Below are 18,714 nucleotides of genomic sequence, written 5' to 3' on the forward strand. Positions count from 1 at the left end.
AACAAGTATTTCAGCTTTTATCTCATGATGTAATTAATATTCCATTCCAAACTTGGTATTTTGGTTGCATCCTACAAAAAAAAAACACCTCATACAGCTTGAGAACTCAGAACTAATTTTTCCAAGATCCCTTTTCAATTCCTGTTTATTTTGAATACCCTGCAGAAAAACTTCAATTTTGAGAGCCTCTAGTGTAAATGGCTCGTTCCAGTTATAAATTATTTGCAGATGGCTTTGGAGGTACTATGATAAGAACACTGGTCACCAGCACAGACCCCTAACTATTTATACACCAAAATAATTGGAAACCTTTCTCACAAGACAGAAGTCCACTCTGCAGGATGCTGCACAGGGAGAGGTTATTTTTGCCTTGAAGAGCTTACACTCGGTGTAAGGCAGAAAGAGAACACTGACGTATGGACAGGATTATAAAGAAACTGAGACAGCAAGTTCTGAGCAGCAGACCCCACTTTTGCACACCAGCAGTCAACCTCAGCTTCCTCCCCGTGTCACCTGTGATTGACTAACCAGCTCTGCAGAAAAGCAAGGAAATAATCATGTTCCAGCCCAACAACATCCACCTGTGGCAACAGAACCTCCAGGAGGTGAAAAGCCACAGTCTTCAGACTTAACTGCAGAGCTCAAGCATCACTTCCCTCACAACAGAACAATGTCTGACTGTTAGCAATGTCTTATACCTCCTCCTGTTGTTATCTTAGAAGACCACGTTTATAATCTTGGCTGAAAAAAAGAATCACTGGGTGCCTGAAAATAGCAACTATCCTGAAAACAAAGCAACGTGGACCTGAAAGACTGAAAGGAGAGCTCTTGGCAATGCTGGATGTTTTCAAGAAATACCTGCCTCTTTCTAGAAACCAGATATCACACATTATTTCCATTATTTATTCCATTATTTTCACTACTTCCATTATTATTCATTACTTCCTTCAATGAATGCTGGGTAGCAAAAATAATCTAAATAATTTTATGGAGACTCAAAAACAAAATCTCCACAATTAAGTCTCAGCTAACTCAAGAAGATGTCAGACAAGATGTCTTTGGGGAAAATTAACTGCCTTTTTTTTTTTTAACACAAATTAACATAATGAGATTTGAAAAAAATCACCTGATACTAATTGTTTCTGATTAATCACTGAAATGCTGGAGAAAAGGGAAAGGTCTCATTCATTCTTTCTCACCTCAAGTTTGATCACCTATTATTACAGATACCTATGATTTACACCTATAATTTACATATACTGAAAAAAAAAAGCTTCCAGAACTATCATAAACCAAATAATACTAGTAGAGCTTATGGTATCTCCATTCTAGTCTATTCTAGATCGTATTTAATGCAAAATCATAGATGTCATCAGATTACATATAATCTGAGTAGGACACAATTTGCTTTTGTTCTAGTTGTAGATAAGAGATTTTATATGCAAGTGTTTGTTGGTGCTGGAGCACTGTCGTTTCCTACAGCTTTGCAAAGGAAAAAAAAAAAAGGGGGTGGGGGAAGCAGGTGAAAACTGGGAAAACATGCTTCCGGATGTCTAAAGACACTGATTCTGAAACTATGCTTGGTTCTTCAAGAGAACAGGAAAAAAAACTCAACTGCCCAGAGAACTGTAAAAACACCGGTTGGGTGTTTGCAAAGAACACCAGTGGACTGAAAAGATTAAAATGTAGTTTAATCAATACAGTAAACTTAAAGAGGAAATTACTTGCATGTGGATTTACTGCAACAGACTTTTCATTGAGAAGTGAGGTAGATCGGCACAAACTAATTTGTAGCCTTTGCTTCGAAGACAGGACTACTACAGGGACTTTGTGAAACGAGGCAATAAAAGAAGATTCAAAGATAAGTGGAAATATTATTGCTAAAACTCCTGACAAACAGACTCCCCAAAGGAGCCAGTCAACAAGAATATTCAGTAGGAGGGTACTAACATCTTTATCTCAGCTGTGACTCACTCTTAAGTAACATTTATTTTCTTAAGAACCCCTATAAGTAAAATGAAAACCCCATTCACTGACCATAACTACAGGGAGAACATCATCTTTCTAATTAGATTTTCTTTATATTGGCAACTCCTTGTATTAGGACACAACAAGAAATAGAGGCAAAAATCAGCTGTTTTATAACAAAGAATATAACTGTGTTAGAGCTGAGTAAAGGAAATTTTTATGTGTGTAGGAGAGAGGAAAGCAGAAAAACTAAATCCAAGATCAGAGCATTTCCTTCCCCACCCACAATGAAGTGTTTATGGACTTCCCTGTCATGACTACAACGTTAAAAATGCAAATTTATACGACGGCCCCAGTTGAGATCCATGTTAATACCAACTGGTTACCACTACTCACGTCAGTGAGAAACTGTCTCAATCTGTGCTCAAAATTTCACTTATTCCAGCAAAATTCAGTTGACACATTGCATTCTTCTGCAGAAAGTGTTGAAAATACACATATAAAAAGAAAAGTGTGAGTGCTGAACAGTTTCCAGTTTCGGTTATTCTGAACAGGTTAGCAGTATCATAAATGCTTCTGCTTGAGGTAAACACACTTGGACTCTCTTAGAGCAGTCATCAGTCGTTCACTACTAGCTTGGAAATCTGCAAAACCATGCATTCACAGACCTGAGAAAAGCCCACACCAATAATAAGCTATTTTACATTCATAAATATTTGAGTTACCAAAAACTCTTCAGGGGCAATAATAGTTACTCTCCATAGTTTCTTCTGCAAGTTTTGTTGCCACAAAAGTTGTTTGTTTGGTTTTTTTAATATATCAAAGACAGTTTAATGAACAGTCACTTCATCAGACCTCTTCTTATCCAAATAGAAGCTTACACAACTGGAAAAAATACTTTACCTACAGTGTCACAACTTCTATGTTCATTTAATGTGTGAAAATTCCACCATAGCTCTGAGATAGAAATCTGAACTTGAAGGTCCTTGTGTGTTTGACTGATTTAGGTGTCTTCAACAGTAGGACACATGCAAGAGCAATTTATATGCTAATGTGTATGTGCACTATTTGCATTCTCACTTCTTCCTCAAACATTGCCTTAAAATACAAGGCAACACAACAAGATTTGACTGCAAATTTTTGATCACTGAATCCATCTCAAAACTGCTGTATCATTTCACCACTGTTCGACAATGCTGTTTTGAAATGAAAACAAGAACTCTTTAAACTTTCTACTTACTCCTGTATTGTTTCAGTCTTTACAGCAAAACTACACACTGATAAGCCTATATTATAAGATTCTATGAAGCTAACATAAGCACTAAAATCACAGATGAAAGCATCTGAAAGGTGAAATTTATTTAAGCATTTACATTGTACAAGAAATCCTTTCGACTTAACACTGCATTTAAGGTCACTCTGACCAAAACCATGTCACTGTATCATTTCTTTCATGGAAGCACATAACAACATACCTAGACTGCACACAATGCAGATACATCAACACAGCAGCGTAGAGACTTGAGCTAACCCAGATAACCAAAAGCAAACTGCTCACAGTACCATACCCAAGTAAGGCAGCTCGTTAAAGCTCCACACCAACGAGGCAAAACCATTTCTGGTACCACAGAGCCATTTTATAACTACAGCACCTCTACAGTGCTCCTCGTGCAGCATAAGCATTCCCTAAGGGAACACCTCCAACCATGGAAATAGCTATCTCAGAACAAGGGACGACGATGATGATTTTTAAAACCTACATCCTACCTCTTGAACAAGGGGAAGAGAGCTCTACACCAACTCACGACATAACCACCCATGAGAGCTCCCCACTACTATGAGTAATTAACCCCAGGAATGCACCACTGCAATTCAGAAAGAGAAGCACAAAAGCAAGAGCGTATTCAAACACAACAGTTTTCAACAAATACTGCTTTATGTGGAATACAAATACTAGAATACAAATACTACTAGAACAACAAATGCTGCTTCATGGGGAATACAAATACTAGAATGCTATTAGTTTGAAACGCGGAGTCTTAATTTGAATTGCAAAACAAACCTTTAAAAGATGCAACTGACCCTTAAAGAGCACCCCTTTATCCCTCTGAACAAAAGTTATGCCCACAGTGCACAAATTTTTCTGCTGGACTGTTGGTGAGTCACAAGCGTTAATTCAACTCACCTGACCTGGCTGGGGGGATAAACAACTAAGAACCTCCTCCACCATCACTGGCACGTGCAATCTTCCCAAGTTATCGTTTTCGGTACTTCGAGGCAACTCTTCAGTTTCGCATTTCTGGACTGTTTGTTCCTTTAGCTCGCAGTCAGAAAGCTTTTTTGGCGTAGCGTGGATCCTCCTGGCCAAACCAGCCAGGCTTACCGAATTCAGTCTCAAGCCGTGCAGAAACAAACACTTGTGAACTTGGCAGAGGTACCGAGACAACATTTTGAAATTGATCAGCCTAGAAGAACAGCAGATGCTGGGAATTACTCTGAAACAAATATTTGAAACAGTGCACCTGTTTGAAAAAACAAAGTGGAACTACTATAGGTAAAGCAATAAATACACATTCCAACATGGGCAGTTTTACAGGTATGTCATGTCAGCAAAATATGTTCTCAGAATTTTCAGTGTTATCTACCAATCAGTCATATTCAAGCAACCAGTAGATTATTTTCACTATCAAATTTTCATTTGCCTGGATTTACCTTGCCAGAGGCCTCAGATATTTTGCCTGCATAGATAAGAACATGATGAGTAATCACCTCAGGAAAGTTATTCTCAATAAATTAAGCCTCAGCTGGGCAGTATTTCCACCTACCTTAAATTTGTTAGTGCATATCACTTTAACAATGCCCCTACAGCAAACACACACATCACCATGGGATGCTGTGCTGGTTTTGGCTGGGGCAGAGTTAATTTTCTTCCCAGGGGCTGTGCTTTGGATTTGTGCTGAACACAGCAGGGAAGAGACACAGCTGGTGCAGACGACCCAAACTGGCCAAGGGGATACTCCAGACCATATGACATCATGCTGAATTTATAAAGGGGGGGGGAGAGGAGGAAGATGGGTTTGAAGTGATGCTCTGTCTCCTCTGCTGTGCGAGAAGGGGCGCAGCTCTCCTGGAGAGGGCTGAGCACCTGCCTGCCCTTGGTGAACGGATTCCTCGCTTTGCTTCGCTTATGCGCACAGCCTTCCCTTTCCCTATCAAACCGCCTTTATCCCGACCCACGAGTTACTCAGTTTCCACCCTTCCCCCCTCTCCCCGATCCCGCGGGGTGCGCACCACCACCATCCTCCTCCTCATCCTCCTCCTCCTCCTCCCGACCCGCGGGCGGCGAGCCCAGCCTGCTCCCGCCGGGGAGGAGACACACTCCGCCTGCAAGCAGCCCCGTTCCATCAACCAGACCAAGAGGACTCCGTTTCTCAGAAGCGAGCACAGAGCGTAGTTTTATTACGGCCCGAAGCGGCGCAGCTGGAGGCGGAGCGGGGCTCGCACCGAGCGAGGAGCGTGAAGGCAGAGGCGGCCGGAAAGCGCCAGCAACCCGCTCCCCGCCCGGGCCGGGGGACACGGGGAGCGGGGAGGACACAGGGAGCGAGGGGGAACACACGGAGTGAGCGGCCCCGCCGTCGCTGGCCCTGTCGGTGGCCCCGGCGCTCTCCCCGCTCGCCCGGCCCGGCCCGCAACCCTCCCCTGGGCCCGCGCGCACGCACTTACCGCGAGCGCCGTCGCCGTGCTGACGTCACGGGCGCGGGCGGCCAATGAGGAGGCGCGGAGGGCGGCCGGCCGGGGTTTGAATCGGGCGGGCGCGGCGGTTGGAGCGGCCCCGGCGGTGAGTGCCGGGCACGGGCACGGGCTGGAGGAGAGTGCTGGGCACGGGCACGGGCTGGAGGAGGGCAGCGGTACCGGGGGTGAGTGCCGGGCATGGGTACGGGCTGGAGGAGAGTGCTGGGCATGGGCACGGGCTGGAGGAGGGCAGCGGTACCGGGGGTGAGTGCCGGGCACGGGCACGGGCTGGAGGAGAGTGCTGGGCACGGGCACGGGCTGGAGGAGGGCACCGGGGCCGGGGGTGAGTGCCGGGCACGGGCAGCGAGGCTGGGGCCGAGGCAGCGGGGCCGGGGCCGAGCACGGGTGGTGAGAGTGCCGGTGCCAGGCGCGGTCCGCGGGCGAGTCCCGGCGCGCTGTCCCCCCGCGGGCCGGTCCCGGTCCCGCCGCCGTGCCCCGAGCAGCGCTGTGTGCGCTGTGTGCGGTGCCGAGGGGAGCCCCCCCAGCTCCCCCCGCCCGAGCAGCGCTGTGTGCGGTGTGTGCGGTGCCGAGGGGAGCCCCCCCAGCTCCCCCGCCCCGGCTGCTCCCTCGCTCCGCGGCCGTGTCTCGGTTATGGGCTCGCCCTGGAGCGGCAAAAGCCGTCCCCGAGAGCTTTCAGCGTGTCCGCTCTTAGGGGAACGAGCCGGCGAGGATGGGCCATTTTAAAGGGAATTCCGGGTTGTTATCGGCCGCTGTATCCCGTGCAGGCGGCGTTAACGCAAATCCCGCTGTAACTCCCTTTAAAACCCACGTGCAGCGTGAGTGAATCAATAACCCGGCGAAAGCAGCGCAGGCGGCTGCTCTGCCTTCTGCTGAAGGGCAAGAAAACCACCCGCGTTAGTCTGCAGGAACGTGGAAGTTCATCTGCAAGCTTGCTCTGACATAAAGGACGTTTTAAATTGTTGAAATGAACTTAGGAATTTACGGGGGTAGTGCTATCTGGGTTTCTTGCAGCTGCGCTGGATTAAATCATCTTTTCAGGCCAGTTCCAGCGCTCCCCGAGTTGCGCTGCCATTGTAAGCAGCCCATTGTAGCTCACTGGCAAACGATGGGTGGGTCGAGCAGAGGTGCCGAGTGTTAGTCCTTATGAAATGTGTGAACTACCCGAAAGGTTTTATCCGAAATGTAATGCCTTTTCACCCCATGTTGTCAATTGCAGAGGAGGTTCAGCTGTGCAGCCTGAAAGAGCCTGGGGAGGCGAAGCTGGGGGCCAGAAGGGATGAGTCCCGCTAAGGAAGAAGATGTTTGCAATCACGTGAAAGTGGTGGTCCGTGTCCGCCCGGAGACCCAAAAGGAAAAACAGGAGAACTTTAGCAGGGTTGTCCACGTTATTGACCAGCATGTGTTGGTCTTCGACCCAAAGGAGGAAGAAGTTAGTTTCTTTAACGGGAAGAGACTGACCCACAGGGATATCAACAAAAGGCAAAGGAAAGATCTTAAATTTATGTTCGACGCTATTTTTGATGAAATGTCATCCCAGCTGGAAGTTTTTGAGCATACTACCAAAACTCTGATTGAGGGCTTTTTAAACGGATATAACTGCACAGGTAACTTTGCTATTTATTTTCTTTCATTAAAAAAAACTTAAAAGTTTCTACCGTTGCGTGCAGCTGCTGCAAGGGCATTAAAAAAAACCTGAGATAGAAGTGAAAGCATTGTGTTTTAATTAATATGTATGAGAGGCTGGCTTTTCAGCATATGGAAGTTAGGATAGCTCTACTATTTTGAAAGTAATTTTGTGTTAGGGTTATATAAGACTTCGGAATTTTATCTGAAATACGTGTGCTAATGACATAATAACTCCTCTGCAGTTATTCAAGCAGAAGCAGTTGTGTCACTGAAAGTGTGGTACCCGGCTTTATGAACTCTTAAAGAACTTGGGCTGTTTTAACTGGCAGATGGAACGTGATGAGGATATTAAATGTCTTTTAGCAATAAGTTGATGGTGTAGGGTTATGAGAGGAAGTATGTAATATTTTCGTGTAAATTTTGAACTGAAAATTCAAAAATGTTACTTTCAAATAGCTCTCTGATTACAACTGTAAAAGGTAAAGTCTAAGTAAGAAACTTGATCAGTTTATGGAAACAGCTGTTCGAAATGACAGATCTGTGAATGTTCATTTGACTTACGTATTTCTGATCAGCTTTCTGGTATAAACTGCACATTCTTGCTTTGGTTTTCTTGTGTCAATTCAGTGCTTGCATATGGTGCAACGGGAGCTGGAAAGACTCACACGATGTTGGGTTCCCCCGAAGATCCTGGAGTGATGTACTTAACCATGATGACGCTCTATAACCGCATGGATCAAATAAAAGAAGATAAAATATGTGACGTTGCTGTCTCTTATTTGGAGGTGAGTTCCTGCATTTGATATGCTGCTTTTTATAATTCATATTTAATACATAAATACAAGCTGGTTTCTCCTTTCCCTGGTCCTTTGTGGGGCTTGACAAAACGCATCCTTACAGGAGTGGAGCTGAGCTGTGCTCTGCCAAATTTGCTGTTCAAAGGCACCTGTCACTATTTTATAGAAGGCTGCCCAACAAGAACAATCACTTCTAATATATTCACTGAACATTCTCATAATTTGTGTCTTGCTGATCAATTGCATCCCTCTGAACATCTGTTGTTGTGTACAGGAAAATACCAGGGTTGTATCTCAGGACTTCACAGTAACATCCTATAAGTGCTGTGAAACTGTACAACAAAATGATGTTCTGCTTTTACAAGTCAGTGTCTTGGCACTGCTTTTGAGTGGTAGCAGTAAAATTGTTATTTTCTAGCTCCCTCAAATTCTTAATGGAAGAATAGTTGATGTTTTGGGAGGGGGAGAAGGAGAAGAGAAAAAAGGAAAATAAATGCTTTGGACTCATGCTTGTTGCAAAACCTTTTTTTTTTTTTAATGAGGAATAAAAGTTATTTATGAGAAAAAAATTATGTATCTTAATGGCTTAAAAGAAATCATGCACGTTGAATATTTTAAGCTCAGTATAAGAAAGCTGTTTGGAAAAAAATCTACAGCATGAATTTGTTGCTTTCTCTTAAAGAAATACTAAAAAAGACTAACGATTTCTGTTTATTTAAGTTTAATTCAGTCAAGTACGGGAGGATGATGTTAATAAAATACTTTAAATTCTCTTTCAAAGATTTACAACGAACAGATACGTGATCTGCTGGTCAACTCTGGACCTCTGGCTGTTCGTGAAGATGCCCAGCAAGGGGTGATAGTTCAAGGTCTGACATTGCATCAGGTATGGAAGCACATACAGAAACTCACAACGTGCTTCAGAAATTTGAGAAAGTTCCCATAGTTCTGTGAGAGCTGTATGGAACTTGGTAATTTCCTAGGGGGCTTTTTTCTGGCCAGTAACTTGCAAACTTAACTATTGCTTTACTGTCCTGGAAAAGCAGTTTAACATGGCACTTCTCAAACAGACTTATTATGAAAACAGAAGCAACCCTGAGGCTTCACGTTGGTGTAGAACACTCCAAGATGGCAATGAAGGCAAAGTCAGTTTTGCAATCTGAGAGTCAATTCTTGTGGACCTAATTTTTTTTTGGTAGACTTTTAGCGTATGTTACGTGCTATGTAGCTCGCAGATTTTGTGTTTGTGGAATGAATTGACAGGAAACAGCGTTCTTAGTTTGGTTTGCTCTGTGATCATCATGCTTCCAAAACTTGGAGTCTGGCGAGGGAGGGGAAAAAAATTTAGTATATCACTGTTTAATGCATTAGTACAAGAAGAATTGAGTCAGACACTCTTAAATGAAGCTTCTTCTAGCTATGGAGGACCTTTTCAGATTTGTTTAAATTCTTTAGTAAAGATATTCTCTGACCTAAATTTCTGCAGTTAAGTGCTTGCTTTTCATACATTACTGCTTTTTAGTGGAGAATATTTGTTTGAAGTGCCTCAATTTCAAAACAGGAAATTTTCTCTTATTTCTAGGTAGATAAAACATTAAGTTCCTTTTTTTTTTTTTTAAGTGAAGGTGAATGTTAATGTATTGTAGAATCTCCTATAGTTGATAGAAAAGGAAAACAAGTGTATTTATCTTGTTCTGTCTTGTTATTAAAGCCTAAATCAGCGGAGGAAATCCTTCAGATGTTGGATTATGGAAATAAAAATAGAACTCAGCATCCCACAGATGTGAATGCCTCTTCTTCCCGGTCCCATGCTGTCTTTCAGGTAAGCATTTCTGTAGGAAAAATAATTTACAGAATGCAGTTTTCATGTCTGACTATAAACTGAGAGTCTCAAGTAGTACTTTCTTACTGTACTTATCTTGGTTAATGTTAATTTTTACACTACAGTGATTTCTTAATGTTCTGGTATGTACCAAGCTTTAGAAAATGAATTGATGATTCTTAGTTTCCATAAATGAGTTTTTGAATGAGTTGTATAAATCTACTAGAACTTAAGACTTCTCCAAAGATTATTGCTGTGTGCTACCCTGTGGCTCCTCTTAAATACAACCTGTGATATTTAAGAAGAAATAGTATTTAAAAACTAGTCCTATTAACTGTATATGATGCCACTCTGGGTTGAAAAATATTAAATTTGATTCTGGTCCTTGCATTACAGCGTTTAACTGTTGGGTAGTTCTTAACTTTGTCTGCAGACTTTGGCAATGCTTAAAAACAGTAGCCAAAAGTAACAGAGCAGAAGTCATTGCCGCTCAGGAAGCTTCTGTGTTTTCTTATATACCTTAAACTTCTGTTTGAAACTGCCCTGCCTGTTTTTAATTTCCCCTGAGGTCTTGCCCGTGGTTGTACGGTGCACACGATCATACCAAGACTTCTTCTGAAGTTGTTCCTTGTTGTGTATGTGTTCTGCCTTTAAAAAGGCACAAGGTACAGTGCTGCAGAGAGACCAGGGTGAACTGCTGATTTCTGTTTGTTTACTTGCTGGGCTGAGGGGGTCTTATCTCCCTCACCTTGACTCAAGAAAAAAGCTCTGGGTTGTATTATCTGGCAGGCTTTGCATTCTTCTCAGTACATTTCTGAAAGTGGCAACCAAGTAAATAAATCACTTCAGTTTCTCATGTAATTTCCACGCATCTGTGACGTTCTGCATAACAGATTTGTGTCTTTGGTTAGAGAGATGTAAGTGTTGAGAAATCCCCAGTGTTGTCTTGATTGAACTTTTTTTTAAGAGCTGTTTGTTTGTGGAGATAGTTTTATCTTTTATGCTGGCTTTGGCTTTTCTTGTTAACTTTATTGGAGCAGGATGTTGTCTGAAACTGACTCAGAAACTGATAAAAGTCTTGGCCCGGGACATTCAGAGCTGATTTTAGAGATGCAAGTTTTGCCTTCCCGTACCATCTGTCTTAGGTTTGAAATATCTATCTAGGTCAGGCAATTACTGCTTCTGAAAGTAAAATCCAAATTGCCACACTGTTCTATTGAAAGTGTTCTGCTGACTGACAAAGAAATAGAAAAGTTTCTGCTTTGGGGCATTTCCTGTATCTTTTGAATTTTTACAAAAGCTTGAGTCGTACAACATAGCTTGGCTGTCACTCCACCTTTCCCTACTTCACTAATGATAGTTACTGGGTTGTTCTGATTGAGTGTCCCCAGCCTAAGGTTGGATTTTTTTTTGTCTATTGTACTAGAAATAATACAACTGAACTTAGTTGTATTGTTTGATATAGAAATACATCTATTTGGAATAGATACATTTCACGGCAAGTCATAAGTGTTTGATTTGCTCAGAATATTTGTCAAATTTTTCCCTGTTACAAAGTGCTGTGAAGACTTCATTTCTCATGCACAAAGCTTAAAGCTACAGAACTAGCAAGATATTGTCTTTATTGCCTCATGCATGGCAGCTCTTTCCTAATTGACTGTCTAGAAGTGTGTTCATGAAAGGGTCGGTAACCAATAGCCTTATTAACGAATGGTAGGGCACTCAGCACAAAAAAAGGGAAAATTTATGGAGAATTTTGGAAAAGTAAAAGCCATCTAAGGATAACTTTATTTGTATATATGTATATATATAATTTAATCACGCTCTGCCTACTTTCTCATAAACCTGAGGAAAGAATACCTTCACCAGCAGAAGGAAGCAAAAGTGTTTAGTTCCTTGTACATCTCCTGTACCGTGAAAATTTCAGGAAAAATGGGATGAGGGGGAACAAGTGGTCTCGGGGGCACCACATTCCAAAAGATCTGGAGTGTGTTTTCACAGCAGTAAATAAGTATTTTTTCCTATTGACAGTAGATACAATTAAATATAAGTCCCTGAAGGTCCCAGCCTTTTTCCTAGTTTATCTGTATACATTTCTTTATTGCATACTCCTAAACATGCATTTTAAAAAACGAACACCTCTTTCAGTTTAAAGTACAGTAGTGTGATATACATGTTAAGTGATAAAGGATCAAGAGCTATTTTAGCTGTGAAATTCATTTTGCCCTGTAAAGAGTAAAAAAAAAACCCTCACTGATCTTTGCTGCTGTTGTAAACCAGTTGGTCGCTTAATCCTCTGCAGCAGGATGGGGGAGAGAATCAGAAGTGCAAAAACCGAGGGGGTTGTGAACCTTGTGGTTCACTTAACTAAAGGGAAGTAGGGGAGGGAACAATCACTTGCCACCATCAGATTGATGCTCAGCCATCCCTCAAGTAAGGGCTACATCAGAGAAACTTTCCATCAGTTGGGGTCAGCTGTTTTCTTGCAACCTCTTGCAAAGACTGCCCTGACAACCGTACAGCCTCTGTTGAGCAGCAGCTGATCACCACAGTGTTATCAGCACTGACTGGGTCACAAATTCTGTGCAGAAATTTATCTCCACCCCAGTCAAACTCCGTGCAACTACTCTCTGCTTCTTTTCCCTTACTGATACCTGACACAAGTGAGTTTAAGAGGTGTCAGAAATGGGTTCACTCTTTTCCATTAGGCCAAGCTGCCTGCTAGGTGTTAGATGTTTACAAAAAGGTTTATCTTGGAGTTTGAGAAGGATTCCAACAAGGATTTCTGAAAACAGTTGTTAATTTTATTGTGTAACTTACTACTTAGACTGGTAAGTGGCTACTTTTTAATTATTTTTTTTTTTAATCGTAGATTTACCTACGGCAACAAGATAAAACTGCCAGCATTAATCAAAATGTTCGTATCGCCAAAATGTCCCTCATTGACCTGGCAGGATCCGAACGTGCCAGTGCCACGAATGCCAGGGGGGCTCGTTTCGTCGAAGGAACAAACATTAACCGCTCCCTGCTTGCCCTTGGAAACGTCATTAATGCCCTGGCAGATCCAAAGGTTTGTGTGTGCTGCTTTCCCGTGCAGGCTTCACCTCCTAGTGTTGTGAAATATTTTTTTAAAGTGCTAAGCTGGTTGAATAATGGGAATTACATTTTTACTGCTGCTTCTTTAAGATTGTCTTAAAGGTTTCCACCATCTCTGATAGCTGAAAGACAATCCCAATGAGAAGGAGTTCTCAAAAATAGTGTGCAGCTACCTAAGGGTAGTGTCAAAGATGAGTGTACTTGCTTTTCTTACCCACCTTTTTCAAAATCAAGCATATGTAGAAAAGCTTGTATGAGTAAATTAATAACCTTACAAATAATCTTTAATCTCAGGGGAAGAAGCTTTTATAGGATAAAACAGCACCTATTCCAAGTTGTTCTTTTGTGATCTTAGATATGTGCACACACCCCCCCTGCTCAAAGCAGTCTCCTGATCTGGCTTACCAGCTCAAGGGAAGGAGGGGGTACAATTGTGTGGGATAATGACAAAACCTGAACTTTTGCCTAAGTCAAGACCATTGTCTACCACGACACTCTTTTTGTCTTTCTGGGCAACTGGCAAATTCCCCCTTCACATATGCCAGGAGTAAAGGATCAAAGCTTTTATTTCCCTTCCTGGTGCCGCAAATTCTCATCACCATCTTGTTGGAGTGAAAGGAGGAGTTTAAAATCTGGACCATGGGCATAAGAAAAATTCTTCATATTGATTTATTTGGTGAGGGATTGGGTTCCTCATGACCTAACTTGGCACAATGAGACAAAAAGCTTGTGCTTGGAAAAAAAGCTTCACACAGCAGAGTTGAGTTGCCTGGAAAGGTTGTGAAATCTCCATCCTTGGAGATAATGAAAACCTAGTTGGGCATAGTCCTTGGCATCTTACTCTAGCTGCCCCTGCTTGAGCAGAGGGATTGAACTAGAGGGATCTTACAAGTCCTTCCCAAAGTGAACTGAAAGTAGTTTAATGTATCTTGCCTTTCCTGTTAGTTGCCCCATGACAAAAATAATAGTTATGTATCCAGACATCAGAAAGTAGCTTAGCTAATGCACACGTTGTAAAGTTATTAAACAGCCTTAAGAGACTTAAACTGTTTGATATGTGCATGTAATTAAAAAAAAAAAAATTACTCAGGTCAGAGAAAAGTTTCATGACTGTTTGTCATGTCTTGTGGCATTGCTGAAATTCTAAGTGGACTTTTTATTTAAAGTACAGTTGACTAATCCATAAAAACGTGTGCGACTCTTTTCAGCACAAGAAACACATTCCTTATCGGAACAGCAAGCTCACCCGCCTGCTGAAAGATTCTCTGGGAGGAAACTGCCGGACAATCATGATAGCTGCTGTTAGTCCATCTTCTCTGTTCTATGATGATACCTATAACACTCTTAGGTATGCCAACCGAGCCAAGGACATCAAGTCTTCCGTGAGTATATCTGTATTTGTTGATCTATTGTCAAAGTATAATAATGCAACATTGAGAGAAGGAGAATTGTTTCTTTCAGAATATTATATTTTCCTTTATTTTGCCTCAGTTTTGTGCAGTTATCTCTTCTTTTTTACAGTCACCTCTTCGTTATCTGAGTGATAGATGTAGTATATACAGAGTAGATGCCAGATTTGGCCTGAAAGCAGCATAACTTCATTAATGAGAAGATGTTGCCAGTTTGAAATAGATTTAGTGAGCATGAGATTTAGAAATAAACCTCAACTGGTAGAATTCACATTTGTTTTCAGTATCTTGTTATTACTTTCTTAAAGAACTGTAAAGTATGTTAGAGATGTGTCTGTGTTGTACAAGAGCCAGTCCAGGTTTGTTACAAGTAGAATTCAACTGAAACCAAGAAGTTCAATGAGATTATATTGATAAATGAAAAGCCACCAGAATGTTCTGTCTTCTGCTCTCTATTGTTTCGATTTTTATCATAACTTCTTTTGTTGCAGTTCCTAATTGCCTTTACGTAATATGGGGTTCACTGTAGTTTCCATTTGTTGCGTAACTAAAGATAGTTTTTACAGTAAAATCTACAAGATACACATTAAATGGTCAAACTAGTCTGAATAAATGCAAAATGTGCTTGCACATGTAAATGTAATTACTTTTTATTGTTCTGTTGAGCAAAATGACCTGGCCATGGGTGCACAACTGGTGACAGCAAAAGCTGAGAGTCATACTTTGGTTGTGCAAGTCAGGATTGTGTTCATCCCTTTCCTCATAATACAGTGTATATCTGACTATGTAGTAATTATACACAGTGTATTTATTATGCATGAAAACCTTGAAGAACCACCTTAAATTCTAACTTGTTTCTTTACAGTTGAAGAGCAATGTTGTTAGTTTGGACAGTCACATAAGCCAGTATGTTAAAATTTGCAATGAACAGAAGAAAGAGGTATGTAAAAAAAAAAATAAAAATCTGTTGTTAAAAGTTTGAAAGATTAACTTTGACTACAAAAAAAAAAAGTAGATAAGATTGAACCTTAAAGGCAATATTGTGCTAATTCTCCCATATAGTATTTTAAAGTAAGAAAATTTTTTCTTCTGAGTGCAGTGTTACCTACTGCCATTTGTAAAGCTGTTCAACATATCAGCACAGAATGATAGGTTTGGGGAAAAAAAAAAAAAGCTAAAAAAAAACTTGTATCCCAACTAAAAGGTGCCTCTTTTGGTTTAGATCCTGATGTTGAAGGAGAAACTGAGAGAATACGAAGAAAAGCAAGTAAGCATTCCTGAAAAGCGTAATGCTGCAGAACTTTCAAACAACCAGGAAGTGGAAATAGAAAGGTACATGAATCACAGCTCAGTCTCGCTTCCCAAACGGTGCTTGCGTAACTTGTAAAAGCATTTGTAAAACAAACTCACTCTTTTCAGTGTTGGCTTCCTCATTTTAACATGGCTTTACTTAGACTAGGTATGGCTTTGCATAATGTGCTGCTTCTTTTTAGAGCAACTTGGTGGTGGATTTAAAATGAAAGGGGGGTGGGGTGTGCAGGAAATGAGATGTGACAGGAAGGAGCATATGAATGCTGGCTTCCAGCAAAGCTGCCTAGCAGGTTGTGTTTGTGGGTAGGCAGAACTGAGTTTGCATAAATGACAGCAGCTCTTGCTACTGTTGGCAGACACTACTTCAAGTAGTATCTTCCTTTCAAGGTTTGAGAGACAGAAACCTTGAAGCGTCTCTTTCCACAAAGAGTTCTAACGTGTGTTTATAGATTCTTCATTTTCTGTTGCTTTTATATTTCTGGACCTCTGCTTATTCCTGTGGATATTCTCTCATGGGGCTGTCTCATGGCAGCCTACAAAAAGTAACAAACTTAGATCAATTTGTTGCAGAAGTCACTCTATTCCATGAGAAGGTTAGATGTTGGTGCAGAAGTCTTTCTGGATGTGTCCTTGCGTATCTCATTGAATATTTCTGAGAATTACTAACCTAAGTTGATTCAATTACCTTTCTTTAATTGGCCCTTTGAATGTGCTGGTTTTTAACCTGAGAAACTTGCTGAGGTGAAGTAAAAACCCATTCAAAAGCAAAATGTTCTCTAACCATGCTTCATTTTACTGGCATTCCAGACGTTTCAATAAACCTTCTCATTCAGGTTATTTAAATTTAATTTTTGAAATAAGTGTGGGCTTCTAAGTCATGTTGATAGTTCTGACAGTTTCCCTGCATATTTTTGCACTGTATGTCTTTAAGACTGATTTAATTTCCTGTGATTTGCCCTTTATTTCATTCTTTGTGTGTGGGAAGAGTCAGTCAAGGGCAAGGTCTCTAAAATATCTTTTCAGAATGCTGGACATATCCTATGCCAAGATTAGTTGGTCAGGGAATGTTTGCATTTTAATGTTATGGCATATCCATAGAGCCACATGTAAGCTATCCCATTCCCTCTAGATATCAGAAATAAAGTGAATGTCTCATTCTGTTCTTCCTCATGAATATCCTGTCAGGTTCATCCTACTGATGGTGTGGGTGATGAGTTGATTTCTCCCACATTGGCTTACAGGTTTTGAAGGTACTGTGCTGCCTTCTCTCTCTTGTTTGGGACAGGGAAGAGAGTCTTATCCACGAGCTTGTACTGCAGTCCAACTACCCATGGTTTTTGCTTCACTGTCATCTGACAGAGACTCACTGAGTACTGCCCTTGCTTCTTCAAACCCACAAATCATTCCTTCTCCATCTGTCTGAAGCTTGTTGTCTGCCAGCCCTTCAAGTCTTGAGCCTGTTGAGGTAGACAGTGGACACTGGCTTTGGAACTACAACCGTCAGGTCCACGGCACTTTGAGACAAGGCAGTGTAGAGGGTTCATACCCTGCATGTGCCTACAGGATAACTTTGTGATTTTTCAAGTGAAGAAGAGAGGGTAAAGCTAACTCCATAAGAATAGAAGTGTGCTTAATGAGTGAATCCAGCTCAAGGCAGGAACTTTGCAAAGGTTTCTATACTAGATGCTGTGTTAGGGGCACCAGTGATTATAAGCACACATTTACTGGTAATAGTTCCTCATGAGGGCTGTACATAGAATCAGGATGTGCACCCTCTCCTAAATTATGCCCAGGTTTTTCCTGTGAGGGAAGCAGAGAGAGGATTCACTTGGATTCCTTATTGCTGTGTTTCCCAGGCAGCTGGGAGGAACTGTGTTTCTATGGATACTACGGAGGGCAAAAATCCTGCAAGCAGTTGTGCAGTAGATAGTATAGTAGTATAGATAGTAACAGTGTGGGGTAAGAACTCTGATACACTGACTGTTGCATTATCACAGGATCTTTTAGAAAAGACCTTGAAGACCATAGAGTCCAACCATTAACCTATAATGGTTTCTTAAAGAAATAATACTTCTTTGTTTCAGTATGCATTTTTAACTAAATATGATAGTGTTCTCTGGACACTTAGGGAAAACTGCTTTATTTTTTAAAACTGTGGCGAAGAATTCTTAATTCTATGTGTTTTTAAAAGGAGAGTAATGAAACACTAAAATAAAGTGCTCAGTTATTCAAGCTTTAGACTGTGAAAAAGAACTGCTACTTTAGAAATACTGGCGAAAGTCAGTTACGTGGCAAGAATGTCTCTTCCACTTGCTCTGGAGCTGAACTTGCCTTATTTTTTAGCATTTTTACAATATTTAATTTTATGCTTTTTTTTGTTTTTAATCCTAAACACTTTAGCAACCTCAGATGCTGCATGTGTTTAGAACATTTGCATGTTAAATTGTGTCTCTTTTCTTTGTAAAGTTCTTTGTAATTGTGTCTTTTTTCTATGTAAAGTTCTAACAACATAGGATGTTACGAAATGCTTTATATAGAAGGTTGGCTATTATTAAGATATACTACAGTGTCTTTTGGGCTGTTCTGTGCTGTTGCATTTTCAGCACTCAGGAGTGAACAGGTAACCACCACTGAAAGTTGTGTTGCAACGTGGTGATGATTCCAGGTTTTACTCCTTATCCTTATTATTCTGATTTGTGTTGCAGACTAGGCATAACCAGATAACTGGTTACTCAATAACTCCTTGAGTACCATCTACTAGGTTGGGTTTTCCCTGCTATTAGCCTAGTATGAGTTAAAATGTGATCCATGTTCTGATTTTTGTTGTCCGTTAGTGATTAAAATTGTACAACAACTTCAGGGAACAACTACAAATTATACAGCTACTTCAGTGAGCAATTAAAGACTTTCAGGCTTTTCCTTTTTTCAAGAG

General features: G+C 41.2%; 2 protein-coding genes across 2 annotated transcripts in view; one reads left to right on the forward strand and one right to left on the reverse strand.

Annotated features, from left to right (window-relative positions):
* METTL15 (methyltransferase like 15) overlaps window positions 1-5,226 on the reverse strand; it is a 72,263-nt gene extending 67,037 nt beyond the window's left edge. Inside the window, exon 1 of the mRNA XM_050335228.1 lies at window positions 4,154-5,226. Coding sequence (XP_050191185.1) covers window positions 4,154-4,417 — 264 coding nt within the window. The 5' untranslated portion in view covers window positions 4,418-5,226. The remainder of the gene's footprint in view (window positions 1-4,153) is intronic.
* A 574-nt stretch (window positions 5,227-5,800) lies between these two features.
* The window catches only part of KIF18A (kinesin family member 18A), a 29,446-nt gene continuing 16,532 nt past the window's right edge, over window positions 5,801-18,714 (forward strand). Inside the window, 9 exon segments of the mRNA XM_050336730.1 lie at window positions 5,801-5,885; window positions 6,938-7,325; window positions 7,975-8,132; window positions 8,926-9,030; window positions 9,856-9,966; window positions 12,839-13,036; window positions 14,271-14,444; window positions 15,337-15,411; window positions 15,694-15,803. Coding sequence (XP_050192687.1) covers window positions 6,998-7,325; window positions 7,975-8,132; window positions 8,926-9,030; window positions 9,856-9,966; window positions 12,839-13,036; window positions 14,271-14,444; window positions 15,337-15,411; window positions 15,694-15,803 — 1,259 coding nt within the window. The 5' untranslated portion in view covers window positions 5,801-5,885; window positions 6,938-6,997.

The sequence above is a fragment of the Myiozetetes cayanensis genome, unplaced genomic scaffold (assembly GCF_022539395.1).
Source record: "Myiozetetes cayanensis isolate MyiCay16 unplaced genomic scaffold, myiCay2020 scf6-25, whole genome shotgun sequence".
Classification (NCBI taxonomy): Eukaryota; Metazoa; Chordata; class Aves; order Passeriformes; family Tyrannidae; genus Myiozetetes; species Myiozetetes cayanensis.